This window comes from Triturus cristatus, chromosome 7, assembly GCF_964204655.1.
Source record: "Triturus cristatus chromosome 7, aTriCri1.1, whole genome shotgun sequence".
Classification (NCBI taxonomy): Eukaryota; Metazoa; Chordata; class Amphibia; order Caudata; family Salamandridae; genus Triturus; species Triturus cristatus.
Window position 1 is genome coordinate 1581242663 of NC_140590.1, and position 18232 is coordinate 1581260894.

At 43.6% G+C, this 18232-nt stretch overlaps 1 protein-coding gene across 1 annotated transcript in view; it reads right to left on the reverse strand.

Annotated features, from left to right (window-relative positions):
• Positions 1-18232, reverse strand: part of PREX1 (phosphatidylinositol-3,4,5-trisphosphate dependent Rac exchange factor 1) — an 824667-nt gene that overhangs the window by 445040 nt on the left and 361395 nt on the right. The window contains exon 6 of the mRNA XM_085619426.1: positions 14551-14652. Within this exon, the coding sequence (XP_085475552.1) occupies positions 14551-14652 (102 nt within the window). The remainder of the gene's footprint in view (positions 1-14550; positions 14653-18232) is intronic.

Here is an 18232-nt window from a genome sequence, read left to right on the forward strand (position 1 = left end):
GCTAAAATCCTTCTTTTTTATTATTTTAATAATTTTTATTTATTTTTTAGAGCAACAAAAAACAGATGGGGAACAAAATAGATTACAAGTCAAACAGAAAATTAGAGCAAGGCATAAACAAAAAATATGTCCTAAAGAGAAGAACCGATTTGCTACCCAAATAAAGATTTGTTGTGCATAATGCAAAATAACAGTAGAGGGGAGCAATGTGGTGAGAAGAAGAGAACTAGACGCCAGGGTCCGGGGATCCGCCATCCAGAGATGGACTGGATCCCAAATCCGGCTCAACCTCCTCCTCCGTGGATCATGCTCTACTAACGTCATTTCCAACATACTTATGTTCAGAAATTACTGCCACCAGATTAAAGGATCTGGAGCCTTGCTAGAGAGCTAGGAATGTGCCAGAGTCTGGCCCGGGTGATGGAGAAGAAATTTAGACCCGCTAATTAAGGAGGGTTAACCCGTGAATGTCCCAACATAATCAGCTTTGAGTCAATTGAAACCAAAAGATTAGATATTCCATACATCTTAGCACAAACAAATTCCTCAAACTAACGCAAAGTAGAATAAGATGCAAAAACATGGACTGCGTTGGCCCCTCAAGCGCACAATGAAAACAACGATCCTTCAACCGTAGCTTCATACCAAAGAGGCAATGAGGAGTATAGTACAGATCATTGATACATTTGAATCGATGCACCTTGATACGCAACACATTCAGAGCCGACTGAGCCAAGATATTACTACGCCGCAAGTCGCCTGCGGTTACAGAACTTTAACTTCATACTGATGTATTCTCAAGGGCTGGATCCCTTCAGATAGTTTAAGGTATTGAATGAAAGGCTCTATGTATAAAGCAAATAACCGAGGAGAGAGAAGGCACCCCTGCCTGGTACCACAAGAGATGGAAAAGGAATCTGAAGCGAGCTCGAGCAACAAATCCTTGCTTTAAGGCCGGAGTAGAGGCAACAGATTCTGGTGACAAAGACAGAGCCTAAACCTGCAGTCTCCGTGAGCCCCCAAAGGAAGGCCCAGGAGACTCGGTCAAAGGCCTTCTCTGTGTCTAGAAGAATCATGCCCACAAGCCCCCTCTACCAAGAGATACCATATTCAGGGCCATAATTGCCATGTTGAGTTGAGATGTGGTGTCACAGCCAGGAATAAAGCCATGATGGTTTGGATTGAGCAGGTCTGAAATAATTATTGGACAGTCAATTAGCAAGAACATGTGTATAGATCTTGGTGTCAATATTGGTTAAGGAGATTGGGTGATATGATCCACAAAATGTGGGGTCTTTCCCTTTTTTTGGGTAAGATGACAATATTGGTATTAAGCAGACAGAGTGGGTTTCAAACACAGGAAGTAATGGCGCTCAAATGGTAAACGTATAGGATTAGATTGCATGAAATATTTGCGAAAGGTGCAAACTGTAGGGGAGAAAACCCTAAGCCCCTAAATTGGTGCAGGAAACCTGACACTCAGTGAAAAATATTGCAAAACAGTGCACACCAAGAGTGCTGTACCCCAGCAACTGCTACGCTTTATTTACTCATCATCGTGCGTTTATTCAGACTACGCTCGCAACTGAGCTTGATCCTAGATATTTTTCGGTGGACATCTACCACAGCCCTGAAGATTCAGAGATCATCTCTCTGATGAAACACGTGTCGGCTGGCTGTTGCTTGAACTTTTCAATAAAGAAGAATTGACATCTCCGTGGGATCCATCCTGTTTTTTTTAAACTTTATTTACCATATATAATAAGATGACAATATTGGTCTTCCCACAAGACTCGGGAACCTGATCAGACGAATCAAAGGAGTTAAACCGATCCCAAGCGCCGGGGTAAGAATCTGTAAGAAGATGGTGTAAAAGTCCAAAGGAATCTGATCAGGACCGGAAGTCTCTCTTTTGCAAGGAAGCCGATGGCATTTTCCACCTCCAAGAGAATTATAGGTGCTTCTAGTTTTGAACGTTGAATATGGTTCACCTTATAATAATATGCTGGCCAATGAATCTGAGAATATCTTCGGAGGAGGAGCAGCCGTCTAGATAGAGGTCTTTATTAGAAACATCGAAAGACATCTCTAACAGCAGCTGGATCGGCCAGGAGTTCCACATTCGCACTCCTAATCTGCTGAATGCTATTAAAGCTAGAGGTATCCCTTACTGTAAAGAAGCAAATTCACCCCATTTTCCACTATTTCCAAAGCTGGACATTTGCCGGACTCATCCGTTTTTGACCACACGATCCCAGATTTGTTTTCTAAGGGAGGGCACTAGAATGCTCCAGAAGCTGATTAACCTATGGCCCATGCGTTAGGATGATATTATATCCAAGTTAGATTCTAAATTCTTTCGCCATTGCCATTCTCCATTAGCAGAAAGCAAATTGAAGAGTTTGTCCATGACACGAAACCTTAAGGGCACCTCAGACCACCAAAATTGATTCTGAGTCAATGTTAAACACCAGAAACTCGCATCGGTGGGAGTTCATGGAGCTGACATACCCATCCACAAAGGTGTAATGTCCAGCCGCAAGGCCCTGATGTCTGGATGGGCTTGCTGGGTTGGATAAACAAAGAGAGTGGTGGTCAGATAAGACCCTCCGGTTGAGTGACAGCTTTGAAGATGAGACCAACATATTGTTGACCAGAAACATGTCTAACCTCGTCATTGCTTCATGGGCGGCAGAGTAAAACGTAAATCCCGGATGGTTGGGTCACTCAGAATTCAAGAGGTCAGCAACACCATGTGAAGAAATTAATTGGTGCAGAGGCTCCCTGAGTCGAAGCTTACGGTCAGGAGTTGAGCCATCATGGATCTGATCAGAAGCCGGAGAGTGAAATGCAGAGTCTGTTAGGGCATGACATCACATTAAAATCACTGCAGATGAAATAGGGTGGTGGCCAGAGATGAAGCTCAGTCAACAAAAAATCCAACATCCTCGGTCATCCCTATTTGGCCCATAAATGACAGAGGGTAAAGTGTATACTATCCTTCTGGATAGTCGCCAGCTTGCCCCCGAGTCCATCCTCTGACACAAGACCTCCCCATTTGCTGTCCTGCTCCAAAAGTGCGACCCCTGTCTGAGAAGAGTTAAAACACAAAACAGACATGGCTCTATATCCAAGCTCCTTTAGCAGTGAACTTTCTGCCCGAGATAAACGTGTCTCCTGAAGACATACAATGTGTGGCTTCAGTGTATTTGGTTCCTCTGGTACCAATATGCGCTTGTGAGGCGCCTTGACTCCATTAATATTCCAGGATAAAATATGCAGCTGCTGACCAAGACACCCGCCATTACTGACTATTGGCATTGTATCTCTAAATCCACGAGCTACCCCTCAACCATACAACCTGCTGCAGACACACTCCATTTAGTGCATTGTCAGACATAGATAGGCATCATTGTTCCACCCATAGCCAAATTTCTCAAAGTCACATTTCCTACAATTTCCATCCCTATGCTCTGTGCAAGAAACAACCAATCCTTAACCCCTAAACACCTCGCCCCCCCACGCCAATCCGCTGGTTCTCATAAGGGCAAACCGACCCGCCCACCTAAGCTATGGCCTGGAAAAAAAGGGCCAATACCCCCACCATTAGGGTTTGCCATTTGTTGAGGCTCAATGCTAAAGTCTGCGAATGGCCCAACCCTCCCTAGAATGCACATAAGGTGATAAACACAACCAAAAATAGTTAGTAAACCCCCGATTGAAAAGAAAATATGAAAATAAAAAATGGAGACCAGAAAGAAATAGAACAGGGGGGGGGAGAGAAACAAACTTCTAGTCCACCATACAGACCCAACAACCCTCAAAAAAAGAAAAAGACCCTAGCCGTCATATGATAATACTTTCCCCACCAACCAGAAATCTGATCCAGTGGTCACCAGCCCATTTTAAGACCCTTATACCTAGAAGAGTGGGAATGATCCTTAAACCAGAAAAAGGCAGACAGCAAACAGAACATTCTCAGCCACTTGGCTGCAATTTAGTAAACTCCTCCTGAACTTATGGACCTTCATAACAATAAAAAGTCTGACCCTCCATTCGGAACTGCAAAGGTTGCGGGCTACATAAGAGACAGATGCCCCAAGCTTCTGGAGTGCCGGGATATGCTCCTGGAGCTGCCAACGTCTCTCCACCATTTGGAGGCAGAAATCAGAACCGACAAAAAAATTCCACGCCGCAAGCTTTAACAGCCAACTTTGGAATGGCAGCTCAGTAGATCTCTTGTTGCAGGAGAAAGTCCCCCATATAAATAAGGATAGCCTGGGGATAGCGTGAAGGCTTACTGGAAGGTCTCAATGGAAAGCAATGTGCCCTCTGGATCATACAATCCATATCTCAGATGCTCAGGGTAGGAAAAGCTTCTCGGACAGAGACAGCAAACCCCCTAGGGTCATTGCCTTCCATGCCTTCAGGGACACCTAGAACCTGCATATTATTTCGGCATGACCTATTCTCTAGATCTTCCACCTTGAAGCTGCGAATCATACTGAGCAATCTCTGAACTGTTTTCTACCACTGCTTTTCAAAGGACCTACGGGACGATTACACTGACCCCAGTCGGGATTATATGATATCTATGTATTTTGACAGCTTGCGAAGAACTTGAGTTTTCAGAGGAGCGACCCTCAATGGAAGTGAGTCTTTCCGATAATCCTCCCTATGCTGCAAAGGAGATGTAGATTGAACCCAACGTGGGGACATCCTGTGCCAATACTGCCGGTTGTGGTCCTGACAAGGTGGGGAGGTTCGCTCCCATAGCTTGGTCACTGACTGAGATTCAATCAGCAGTAGACGGGATAACTGGGGGCACCCACACCAGAGGGGAGCAATTAGTAGACATCAGCTCTGTCCCTTCTGGATTCTATTGAAGCTCCTCTGCCTCATCCAGAGAAGGGGCAGGATCGATTACATATTGTTCGAAAGCCACCAACATAAAGTAATCAACTTGGCCCATTGGCAATCTTCCGTGACCACTTCTTTCCTTTGAGGGATCTGATGGCAGAGAGATTGGAGCTCATAGATGACTTCCTTGAGAGCTCTGAGCGGTTGGTGTGGGTCTTGGTGGCCAAGACTGATTGAGCAACTTGATCCACATCCTCATTCCAGTCACAGTTGGACAAGTCAGAAAAGGAAAAGAATGCCGCCTGACCATCGGCCACATAGCGACAAGTTCCAAGCGATATGGCTGAACAGACTGGGAGGGCTGAAGCGGTTGTGGCGATTGTGCCATATGAGCCTGCTAAATCCCCGCTTCTGCCTGGGAGGCATACCAATCCACCTTATACACCTGGGTCAGGCCCTGCTGAACTGGAAGGATGTTAGTCAGAGCGATATAGTCCTTACTGCCTGTTGGGGGCTATGCTGGAGAGGAGGAAGGAGAAACCTGGGCAGTCAGCTGTGCTTCACTCATCTCATTCCCAGAGCCTGGGCCGTTGCTCGAGGCAGCAAAGGCAGAGGATGGAAGCAGAGCCATGAAGAAATCCAATGTTCGCTGTGTGCGGGGTAGCACGTTACCCCCATCCCCCTGGGACCAAATACCAATGAGGTAGCACCCCCAGACAGCTTCTTTGCGGACTCTAGATCTGGTCTGGCTGCATCAGGAGTATTCCCCGCCTTTTCCTGGATATATGCGGCGGCAGATGGAAGTTGTGTGGTGATTTTGCCACCCTTAAGCTCACTGTGTCTGCCATAAGTACTGTTACCCTGTTTACCAAGTAATAGTCACTTTTTCTCCAACTTTGGGGAAATATGAGAGCTGGCTATGTCCGGTCACCCACCTCTCCTTGGTCATTCCCCTGACCGGCATCTTGATTTGAGCACAGTCCACAGCTCGAAAAATCCCCAGAAATAGTAAATATAGCAGAGCCTCCTTAATAGCTTGTAAAACCTCTGCCCTTATGCACTGCTGTCTAGGAGGTAAACCAGTGAATAGTGGAACAGCGTGCAACAGAGTACCCACCGGAGTGAATGCCAGGAGGCTAATCAGGCGGCAGACTAGTTTATAGGAAAAGCCTGCAACAAAGTAGCTGTAACCAAGAACTGTTGTTTCCCTCCCAGCCTTACCTCAGAGAAGGCCGGTTTTATTGCTCTCTCAATTACTGCTGGCTCCAGAAGCTGCTGACCAGAGAGCAGCGTCGGCAATTCTATGCCAGGAAACATGGAGCATGAAATGGACCGCCGGCCGTAGCCGTGGCCACCCACGCCTGTTCTTAGGCTCCTCCGACTACCTCCTCCCTCTGGTCAAATAACTTCTAATACAGCTGTACTGATTCAGGTCGACTATCCATCACTGTTGATGAGGGCCATGCAGAACAGCCTCATTCTTCTCACCACATGCAGAAAGAGTTGGAGAGGCAGAAAAGCATAGGTAAATATCCCTGACCAGTTCATCCATAGGGCCGTCTCCAGTTACCATGCCCATGGAGTGTGAGCGTGGGTGACTGGAGGAGAAGCTCAGGCATTTTTAATTTTCTGGGTGGTAAAAAAAGTTGATTGTGGGCTACCACATCTCTGGAAGTACCATGTTAGGGCTTGCGCATAGAGTTTCCTTTCATGGGCTTGTTGATACATCCTGCTTAGCAGGTCCATAATGTCATTGGTGGTCTCTGAAAGGTGTTTCACCAGGAGGTGGATGTTGTGGCAGATTGCCCAGAGCCAGATCCGTTGTGCAAGGGTAGACAGTTTGGGGGAATGTGCGATCCCCATGCTTTTGTATGCAATACATCTATATCATGTTCTCTTTACTTGGACTACCTTCCCACGGACAAGTGAAAAAAAGGCTTTGAGGAAATGTGAAGATGTGCGTCCCAACCTATGAGTGATGAGTCTTTGGTAATAGTTACCTGTGGAAGACAGTCCAAAACAGGCCTAACTAGCAACAGACTGGCGCTGTTTCACCCTTGCAGAGAGCTCTGAGTGCTGGCCTTTAGCAATACCATATCTTCCCATTGACCCTCCAGTTGTGACTTTGATTCATGAGCTACTGTTGAAATGGGAATATGTGTCATCTGCAAAACGGTACTATTGCTATGCAAGATGCCATCATAGCCAGCAACATTACAGTTCTTACAGTTAATGGGGAAGTAAACTAAGAAAGAGGCAGCAGCCGTTAGCCTCTGTTTGGGGTATGCTTTCCACTTGACAGTATTTAACATTGATCCTAGAAATGGTTGGATCTGTTGAAGCTGTAGGTGGGATTTGTAGAAGGGGTAGAGCGGTCTGAGAATGTGCTAGACACTGCTGCCCGCTGCTGCCCTTGATCAGCCATTCGTCAAGATAAGGCAAGACATGGATACGTGCTCTCCATACTTGGTCAAGACCCTTGTTGCCGTTGTGACCCCGAATGGTAGTGTTGGTAGCACTTTTAGTGCTGTCCACGTACGTCGAACCGGAGGTAATGGTTGAGGGTATGCAGGGTTGATGGGTATGCAGAAGTAGGCATCCTTGAGGTCTAACTCCATCATAATGTCTCCATGTGGAAGCAGAGGGATAATATTCTGCAGCGCATTCATATGCAATTTCTCCAACAGGATACATTTGATTGAGTGGCCTGAAGTCTAAAACAGCACTGTGAGAAATTGGGTTGTTGGCTGAGTGGGGGTATTAACCCTACTCAAGCAACAACCTCAATCCCTGTCAGGTTGAACCACAAAAGTAACTAAATTAACCTGAGCTCAACCCTGGGTAGCGTGGCACAAATGCAGTCAGGCTTAACTTAGAGGCAGAATGTAAATTATTTTTACAGCACACAAACAGTAATAAAGTAAAAACACAACACAAGAATAATCCCACATCAACTTAGAAAAATAGAGTACATTTTTATAAATTGACACCAAAATGTCAAGAATCCAGTCAGTAGAATCTGAGTTATGAATGTTTAAAGTTTAATGTAGAAACTAGCGCCTAAACTTTCAAAGAACCAACCACGAACATCTAATCATGCAAGACTGGGTAAAGGTTGAAAAATATTGCCGACCATGATGGAGCATGAGTCGGATACAAAGAGTGGATTGAGCCAAGTCAGGGCTTACATTCGGATTTGAAAGAAATTTCCCAAAATTGTTTCCGCGAAGGCAGAAGTTCAGCCGGGGAAGGCTACAGGCGGGGTCCGTGGAGTAGGCATCGTTGTCAGGTAGCTGCTGGATGACGTCACAATGAAGATTTACACATTCAGACAGTCTCTTTTTTAGAAGTCGAAAATGTCCAGTGGGACAAGGCTGGAGGTTGCAGCCGATGAGGACTCTGAGAGGCCGGATACCCCTTCTGTAAAGGACCGCAGAATAGGATTTGCTGCAGCAGAGATGAACGTAGCTTAACCCGATCTCCACTCGGTTCTCAGAGCAATTTTTTGCCCAAAAATGTTCTAAGTCCCAATTTTGGATATCTGAGAACCTTTAACACCATCACCAAGTGTCCAGCACTGGAGGGAACAACTTGGGGGTGTTAGGACTCAATCAGGTGTGGGTTCAAGATGGTTTTAAGCTTTGTCCCTGAGGCTATGATCAGGACCAGCCAACTAGCCCTTGGAGTCACACTGGTAGTACTGGGTTCAAGAAGTGGAACACGGCTCAAGCAGCAGGGAAGGCCTTGGAGGGTACAAGGTAGGCTTCAGCCAACAGAGCTGTCTTTCTAGGTGGAGCAAAGCAGTGAACTGAAGTACACAGCAGGCCACATCAGCAGGTAGTCCTCAGAGTCCTTCTGTAGGCCCAGAAAATGTACTGAAAAGGGGGTCTGAGTGCCATATTTTTATATCCGCCAGCCAACTAACCCTTGGAGTCACTCTGGTAGTCCTGGGTGAAGGAAGTGGAACAGAGTTCAAGCAGCAGGGCAAGCCTCTAATGGTTCAAGGCAGGCTTCATGCAGCAGAGCAGTCTTTCCAGGTGGAGCAAAGCAGTCTTCTGAAGTACGCAGCAGGCCATTGCAGTAAGCAGTCTTCAGAGCCCTTCCACAGGTCCAGAAAGTGAACTAAAGAGTGGGTCTGAGGGTCCTATTTTTATACCTGCTGATATTTTTGAAGTGAGAGAATTTACTTTGAAGTGCTTGAAGTTTCTTGCCTCCCATGCTCTGGCTCCAACCTAGCAGTATGAACATTGCAGTGGTGCCACTCCTTTGCGTGAAGGCAGGACACAGCCTACTGATTAGCAAGTGGGGCTGTGCCCAGCTCCATGCCATCCTGTCATGATTTTCCATCCAGGAACACCTAATCCCTTCACTATGTGGCTGTCTGGGAGGCATAAACAAAGTCCAAATGTCAACTACGCCTGGTCATGTGACAAAGGGATCGGCTGCTGGCACCAAATAGTTAGGGCAGAAAAATGCCAACATTCTAAAAGTGGTATTTATAAAATTGTAACTTAAAATGCAGCCATTAAAGAGATCTTTAAATTATATTTCTCAGACACCAAATATGAAATCTTTACCTGCTCCCTATCAAAAGTTAGCACTAATTAAATATAATAATGCAAACTAATGTTATCCTATGGGAAAGGCCTCAAAATATTGAAAAATGAATGTAAATATTTTTCACTACCAGGACATATAAAGCTTAAAAGTACATGTACAGTCTTTTAATTATAATGCACCCTGCCCTATAGGCTACTTAAGCCTACCTTAGGGATGACCTATAGGGAGGGAGACCACCCTAAGGTTGACAGGCCCAACAAATATGCTAAGTAGATGTCCTGTCTCCATTGGTGTGGGTGTACTGGCAGAATGGCACTTTTTAGAAGGAGCCCATGGACTTCCGGTTATCTTGTAAAATAGTGAGGTGATAATGACTGAGGGCCCATTGCATCGGTGGTGTTGAGTAAGGTGGTGAATTTAAAGGCAGTGCCCCTGTTCGATTACCGCTAGTACACACTGATCTGAACTGATTTCCACCAAATGAAAGAGGAAATCCATTAGACTTCCTCTTTAAGGTGTTGTGAGATCAGTGCAGAGTATTGGAAAGTCAGCACTTCTTCCTCAGAGGCACTTGAGGATAACTCAGAACTGGGCATGTGTTGAGCTGCTGATGTGCTAGAGGGTCCCGCCTCCTCCTCTCCAACATCAAGCGGGTCATGTTCTCAGAAAATGTCTGTGGTGTGCAACAATGCCCCACACTGCATTTTTAGGTGTGCCCAGCACCTATGGCTCCAGTACCTCAAAGTCTTTTTACACTGGAATGCATACTCAGGGGAGAGACAGAGGTTACAAACCTCATGGTGGTTGGTCCAGGGATACTTGGCATTAATTGGAAGGGTGTGCGCTCCATGTGCTGACATTCTGCGAGGCGAAGAAGTCCTTAGCAATACAAATCAAGGGAGACCCCGTCGTGGCATGAATTTAGGCATTTAATCCACCATCTGGATTTGAAGTTCTAATTGAGGCAAAAATTATAGCAACATAAGCAATCTTTTTGGGGTTTTTTTAATAAAAAAAAAAAGATTGTTTATAATGTATTTTATTTTGATTGACTTTTTAGTGGGTTTTAACAAATAAATGCATACAAGGATATGTCATTCTAATTATACATTGACATTTGATAAAGTTCCTCATTAAGACAATGCCTAAAAAGAAGATAGAGTGGAAAGTAAAATTCACCTCCCCTCGCAACAAATATATAAGTATGAGGTCAGTGTGTGGGCCGGTTTTTTGTCTGTCTCTGGGCCTGTGATTTGGTCCAGTTCGCTGGTTTTTACTATTGATTACCCTGATATTACCACAAACATTGCCTGCAGAAAGCACAAATACATGCCGTCTCCTCCATGCCCTGCAACCCCCCTATACAGCCTGTCCTTACAAGTTGAAAACTGCCTCGGTTTGCAAATGTGGGTGCTTTTTTAGCCATCTGATTCGATGATAGGAACGGCTTATTTTGGTGCCCAGGACTATTTTCTGTTCCATTCCGACTCTGAGCTAGGAGTAGGCAGGGGTTTTAGCTGATGAAGTTGTGTTTTTCAATTTAGTTTGTCAACTCAGAAATATTTACAATGCTTCCAAAGAGGCTTTTTGTCACCATGCTGTGTAAATGCAGACCACTGAATTAGACACTCAAGGACTCTTCACTTCCAGTGGCCCAGCGACCCTGGTTAATTATCTAAAATGTTAATGAGGCGAAACGCAGGTGATTTTAAATGTTAATTATCTGAAAAGGTAATTATGCAAATCGATAATTATGCAAAATGTTAATTATGCTCAAACCGACTAACGGGCGGGTTACCTACTATCCTGAGCCTTAGAAAGTATTATTTGACAGACTACAAGGTAAAAAGACAGCTTTTTCCAAAAATCGGGTATCCTACTAATCAGATTTTATTAAAAGTCACCTCAAACACTATTCAATTTAATTCAGCTATTACTGGATCTATGGTGTGCCACGCAGAGACGTTTAAGGCATGGTCTAAGTGGGCTGTGGCCCAGGGCCCCAGCCTACCAGCCCCCGCACCCCACAGAGCCAACTCTCTTCTGCAGTCTTGCCCTGATGACCTTCAATAATTCTTAAACAGATTTTTATTAATACGGTTTTCCTATCATTTATTTTTAATGCGGGTGATGTGTGAGAGTCTATTACAGACATTTTGGAGAGAAAAGTTGTTTACGTTTCATGCGACATCCTTAAAAAAGTTACTTTTAGATCAAAACAGGACCTCAAATATGAGAAAAAATGGGAGGGCGTCACAGAGATTATTCGCATTAATATTCGAGAGCTGCTGTTGTGTTGCAAAATTGAAAACAGACGTCATCACTATCCATGAATATTAGATGTAGACGCGTGTTCCTGTGCACGGTCAGTGACCTGGTCAAAGAGGGCATGAAAGAGCTGAAACTGGATCACATATTCAAAGGCTTAAAATGCCCCTGGTGCCACTTGTTACAAAACGGAAACAATTTATTGCCTCTACTTACTGGGTGGTTTGTTACTGTCCTTCCTATAGTTTCATGTGTATTTAGGATTCTAAGACCTTTCCGCATATGAAACATGAACCCTCAAAGATATTTCCAGGATTGGACTCTAGGCCCTATTGCATCTGTGGACAAGGGTATTTTAATCTTGCACTCCCTAGTGGTGGCATTACAGACCCATAGATGCACCAGAATCTCAGACTAGCAAGGAATGTAACATGATCTTGTTGGGCACTCAATGTAGATAACTAAGCCAGATTTTAGATTTAGGGCACTCAGTTGCATGGGTAGACAGGCAATTTCTGGGGGCAGGCTCGGCTTACCTTGGTGCAATAATTCCTATAATCCTGAACAGAATTGCTGAAAAGAGGCGGGAGAGTACTGAAGGAAATTATTCACACTTGCCTGTACTATGAGAAAAACCCGGATCTAGTGTCACTGTGAACTATGTTGTAGAATGTAGGAATTTAGATGGGATATGGAAAATGGACAGAACAGACTTCAGTGATGCGCGGTGTCTGTAGATGCATGGGCTGAGTGGGTTGTAGAATGTTGTGGGAGGATGCGGTGAGTATGTGATGGTGCAGGGAGTGTTGAGTCTACGGCTAGGTGAGGGCTGGGCAGTAATTGCAGGTGGACGGAGGATGGGACCTTGACAGGGGCTTTGGCGTTAACTAAAGCTCCATAAATTAAAAAAACGTAGCTCCTACTTGAGTGACTCCTGTTTCACCGGCACTGAGGACTCTGCCCTCTAACTACCGTTTAGCGGTGGAAGTCAGTCAAATAGGTTTAGTTCAGATAGGGTGACCAGACATCCTGGTTTTCCCCGAACGGTCCCGGTTTTCGGTGACCTGACATGTTTCTCCATTTTAAATACATGTCCCTGTTTTTGGGACAAAGGCCAGGCGATTCAGCAAAGCAGAACTGAAATGTATGCTCTCCTTTCTCAGGTGCCTCTGAAGACTGAAAGAAAAGTAATGTATCTGTTGGCATGGCAACACAGGAGGTGGCCGGCTGCATACTCCCAGTAGAAGGGAGACAGGGTGGAGGTGCTGTCAAAGCTAATATTAAATGTTGCCTTGTAAATGTGCGCGTACACACACACACACACACACACACACGAAGTAAAGGCTTTAGTCCTACTTTTATTTCTGTCCTGTTCCAGTTTTTGCTTCTCAAAATCTGGTCACCTCAAGTTCACATAAAATACCCATTCGAGCACAAACATAGCAACCAACTTTATTATATAAAATCGCATGATCTAAAAGACCGTTATATGCAGGTAATCAAACGTTCATTGTTATCAACTTTAAGATCTAAATGTAAGTGAGCCGCAACAAAACCCTGAAGCAGCAAATAAAAGTACCAAATGGCTAAGGTGATCAGAGTATTAGTGTCAGATTTGCACATTACCATCATATTCTCAGGAATGCCCTGCACATAATTATACAGTATTTTTGAGAACCACTTGTGCCTCGGGATATCCTACAAGGGACAGGAGAACAGAAAATACAGTCCTGACAATTAAAGAGGAACCAGTCTTGTGTAGAGACTTCCCCATAAGCGAGTAAATAAAGCTACTTAGACTGTACCCAAACGAAATTTGAATGTAAAGTGTTTTTAGGATTAGATGCTAATTCTTGTCTAAATAACGTTCAACCATGGGATCACTCTTTAACTTCAAGAGGTACTTTAAGCTCCTGCCGATGGCTTTGCTGCTCCGGCAGGCTGAATTAAGCCTGTTCCAATAGGTGGATTTCACAGTTCATGTTGTCTCCTGCCTAATCACTTCTGATGCCACCAACACATTCTTAAGATCCATTATCCCTAAAAGATCAGATATGCTGTTGTACCACCCTTTACTGTGTCCATCCATCTGATACAGCTTCACCCAGAGCTTCTCTATAACATTTCAATTCAGGTGAAGTCCATGTTCTAGCCCAGTACGTAAGAGGTCTTAGCTAAGCTTAGGCTGCGAGGTCAGCCCCAGATCCAAAACCAGAGGGACATTCATGGTTCTCATAGACAAACTCAGCAGATTGTTTTGGGTGTAGATCACTAGGATTCCTCAAGCTGCCGCACATTTATAAAAGTTGACTTTTAGAAGATAGGATTAACAATGGAATGCTGTGTGCTAATGGAGAACCTGTGTACATAGCGAGTGAAAGATTCCAAAGATTCAGAAACCTTTCGAGAAATCTCATAGCTACAGGGCAAGTGATGCACACATTTTAAGGTAGGAGAACCATTCAGTAATCGACGGGTAGCACATTTCCAGTGTTTGGTATTCCAATATGGTCTTAGATCAATCTGCATAGAGGAGTTTGCCTGTATCCTTGTTCTTGTTACATTCACTATTATAAAATGTTCTGTTTTCAGTTTACAGGTTGCGTATTGTTTGGTCAGTGACAACATTCTCCCCCCGTCCCCCACCGTATTCTTTTTCATTGTAAGTGCGAGTTCAAATGTGCTTTGTAAGTGGAAACAGATCTAAAAACAAACATCTGCAAGTTCCCTTGATGGACCAGTTATTCAGTTTGTCTGTTTATGATGGTGGCATGCGTTTTTGCTGGTCGTGTTACAAATCATTAGAATTTTTCTGAAGCAAGGAAGGAGTTATGAGAAGCAGAATGTTATTGTATTAATTACCTTCAGAAGAAGTGGGTATTTGCATATTCTCTGTATCGGAGTCAGCAGATATCCCTCTAAGGGAATGTCAGTCGTCTTTCTGCCTCCAAGGAGCATGCAACTCTAGAAAAAATAGGAAACTGGCTCAATGCTCATATTAAATGCAAGAATAATACTATTTAAGGTCATAGAGAGCATGTTGAGGATATACTTATGACTTACTTTTCACACTAGTGATTTTTTTTTTTTTTTACTTGACACATCTTAATATGTATATATTTTGATATGTTGTTCATAAAAAATATCTTATTTTTCATTAAACACGCACACATCATAACATTTGTGTTACTATTTTTACAGAAGTAATAAAACAGCTATTTAGAAACATAGAAAAGAAGGCCGAACAGTTTGTAATACATTTAGCAAAGTCCTTCGCTGTAAAACTGGACATCAAGGGCCAATCCAACGGTGATTTCTGGTCCTACATAACAAATGAAAAGAATAGTCTTATTTTTGACTGATATTCAAAGCTAGAAGTGTCTGGGGTGAAAACTAACATATTTGAATGGCAGCTCAGGAGCCAACAGAATAGTTTAACCCAAGAGGTCATTTGTCAAAATGCAGCTAACCATAACTGCCAACACACCCTGCTTTCTTCCCAAACCTACTGGCTAGCCTTCAACCGGTTCGAGTTGTTTTCTGTCAAGAGGCCTAGCAGAATTGTCTGACCACAATCAGGAAAATTAGGGAAGCCGGCAGAATCCGAAAAAGTCTTGTTGTCTCCACGGAGCAGGATTCGCATTTAATATTGCTTTTCCAAAAGATACCCCTTTACTGCATCAGGTAAAGATATCGACTCTACAAGCTACAAAACAAATAATTAATGGATTTCCAAATTTTCTAGTTTTGGCTGACATTTACATTGAGGACAACTTTTAGCTGGCGGGCTCTCCCATTTCCAATCTGAGGGGTACCATGACACCCATCAACAGGACCAGAAACAGATTAGCAAACGTTGTATTACAAAGGTTTGCACCACTATCACACGTGCATGAGTACGCAGATAATTGGCTGAGGGTAGGCAAACAGTGATAAGAGAAAAGGGACTAAGCACTTGGAATAACTAAAAACTGAATTTTAACATAATCCTAATTCTTAGCTGTTGTACCTGGCCCGTTTTTCAGGGTTAACCCCAAAAGTGTTGCCTTCCTTCACCTATTTTTCCTGTTGATTTTAGGACTCTGGGCACTTTACCACTGCTATTCAGTGCTAAAGTTCATGTGCTCTCTCTCCTTTAAACATGGTAGGATTAGTTAAAATCTGTTTGGCATATCTGATTTACTTATACGTCCCTTGTAAAGTGGTTTACCCATGGCATGTAAATTAAAAGCTACTAGTGGGCCTGCAACACTATTTGTACTAACCACAGAAGTAGCCTTTTAAACCTTCCTCAGGCCTGCAACTGCAGGGCCTGTGTTCGCAGTTCACTGCCACGTTGACTTGGCATTTAAAACTATTTGCCAAGCCTTAAGCTCCCTTTTTATTACACATAGGTCACCCCTAAGGTAGGCCCTAGGTAGTCCTATGGGCAGGGTGCTGTGTAAGTAAAAGGTAGGACATGTGCCTTTATTGTATGGCATACCCTGGTAGTGAAAAACAGCCTACTTCATTTTTCTCTGTTGTGAAGCCTTCTCCTCTCATAGGCTAGCATTGAGAATTCCATCATATACTTTAAAATGATAATTCCTGATCAAAAAAAGAGTGGTATTGCCATGTTTGGCATGTTTAGAATAGTGGTGATAAATACTACTTACTGGTGTAGTTGAATTTTACATAACTATTTTAGAAATGCCGCTTTTAGAAAACAGGCATTTCTCAGTGCTTATGACTATTTTTGTGCTTTGCAACCCGACTCCAATACACGTCTGGGCTGGGTGACAGCTATACTTTGTGCATACTTTCTAGACAGCCACAACTCAGGAAGGCCAGGGCGTGATGAGGACACATTTGCATTCATCTGTATACGGATAGTCTTCCTGGGCTGGTACAGGGAGAGGTGGTTTACACTTAACATTTGTATAGGTTGTTTCATGCCCTTACACAAAGGGATAATTTACCCACTACTGATCGTCTGGAGTCAGGGCTGGGCTGAAAGGAATCGTTGCGCACTTCTAAGGGTTCCTTTGAAGTTACCCCTTAATCAAAGACGTTTTTCAGTATAAGCACCGGGGCTCTGACCCCATGTCTTTTGTGTGCACATGAAGTTTAGCGCCATGGCACGAAGGACCAAGTAATTGACAAAGTACTTTTGTGACACTTCACAGAAATTACCATATAATGTTTAGAAGATGCAGGGATTCTCCTGTGCCCTATGTTTTGTTTGACATTGCACTTATTTCAGTCTGGCTATGGTGATAAAAGTAACCATGGTAATAGGAGTGCAGGGGTTCAGGTGTCCATGTTTACTTACGGTCAATGCTGTGCTTTTCTTCTGCATTACATGCCCTAAGAATTTACTGATGTATGCCGTTTTTAATTCTTGCCTTGTTCCAGTTAACGAGTAGTATCTGAGTATTTTAATAGTATGCACAGTATTTATGCTTCATGTCATTTTGGTTTAGTTTTATGTACAATATATTACATATTTTTATATAATCCTGTGAGAAGTCTCTTTTGTGACATATTCATTGTGTTGCTGTGTGAGTGTGTTGCACAAAAGCTTTACACATTGCCTCAGATGATAAGCCTGCCTGCTCTGCGCGAAGCTACCATAGGGTGAGCACAGGTTATCTTTGGCGTGTAACTAACTTGCCCTGACTAGAGTGTTGGGGTCTACCTAGCTTAGGGGCATACCCTAGCCAACCAGAAACCCCATTTCTAACAATGGCTCACACTTATTTCTAAATTGAGGACAGAGTCCACAGAAACCTAACAGACTAGCGGGAAAAGGATAAACGGCAGCATCAGCCAATGACTTAAGGATGGTTAGCCAAATTGTGCATCACCTCATGAGAAATCTTCAACATTGTAGAGCTTGCTGAATGCTCACAAAGAGGCCCCTGTAGACCCACTGCTGCTCGTTCTCCAATAGGTATCCTGCCTAAAGAATTCAGTGGTAATTTTCTTGCCTCTAGTGGAGTGCGCACTGACATTCAGTAAAAAAAAAAAAGACACCTCTTTGTAAGGAGTAGTAATGAGAAACCGAGGTTGTCAATCTAACTTTGGTGGTTTGGAGAGCAGCTTATCTTTCATCCATGACATCATCAGTGACTAAATGTTGGTCAGAAGAAGGTAATACTTGGTTCTGTCCCAGTAAACTCAAAGAGCACACCAGAATTCAATGTTATACAATACTTTCCCAATCAATGAAGCATGAAGGTACGCAAAGATGATCACAAAATCAATCTCATTCAACAGAACTCACTCAGTACATTTGGAACAAAGCAGGAGTGAGTTTAAACAATCACCATGAAGATTCTGCATTATTCTAAAAAACATAGCACAAACAAACTGATTAATGAAATGCTTGACGTAACCTCAGCACACTGATCACTCTTAGATGAATTCCTGGTCATCATTTTAGCTCATCTGCGCCATAACAGACGGGGACCAACCATATGCAAAATTAGTTTTGACTGTACCCATCAGGGACAGGACAGAGCAAACTTCCAGGCAAGGTCCATTGTGAATGGAAACAAATACT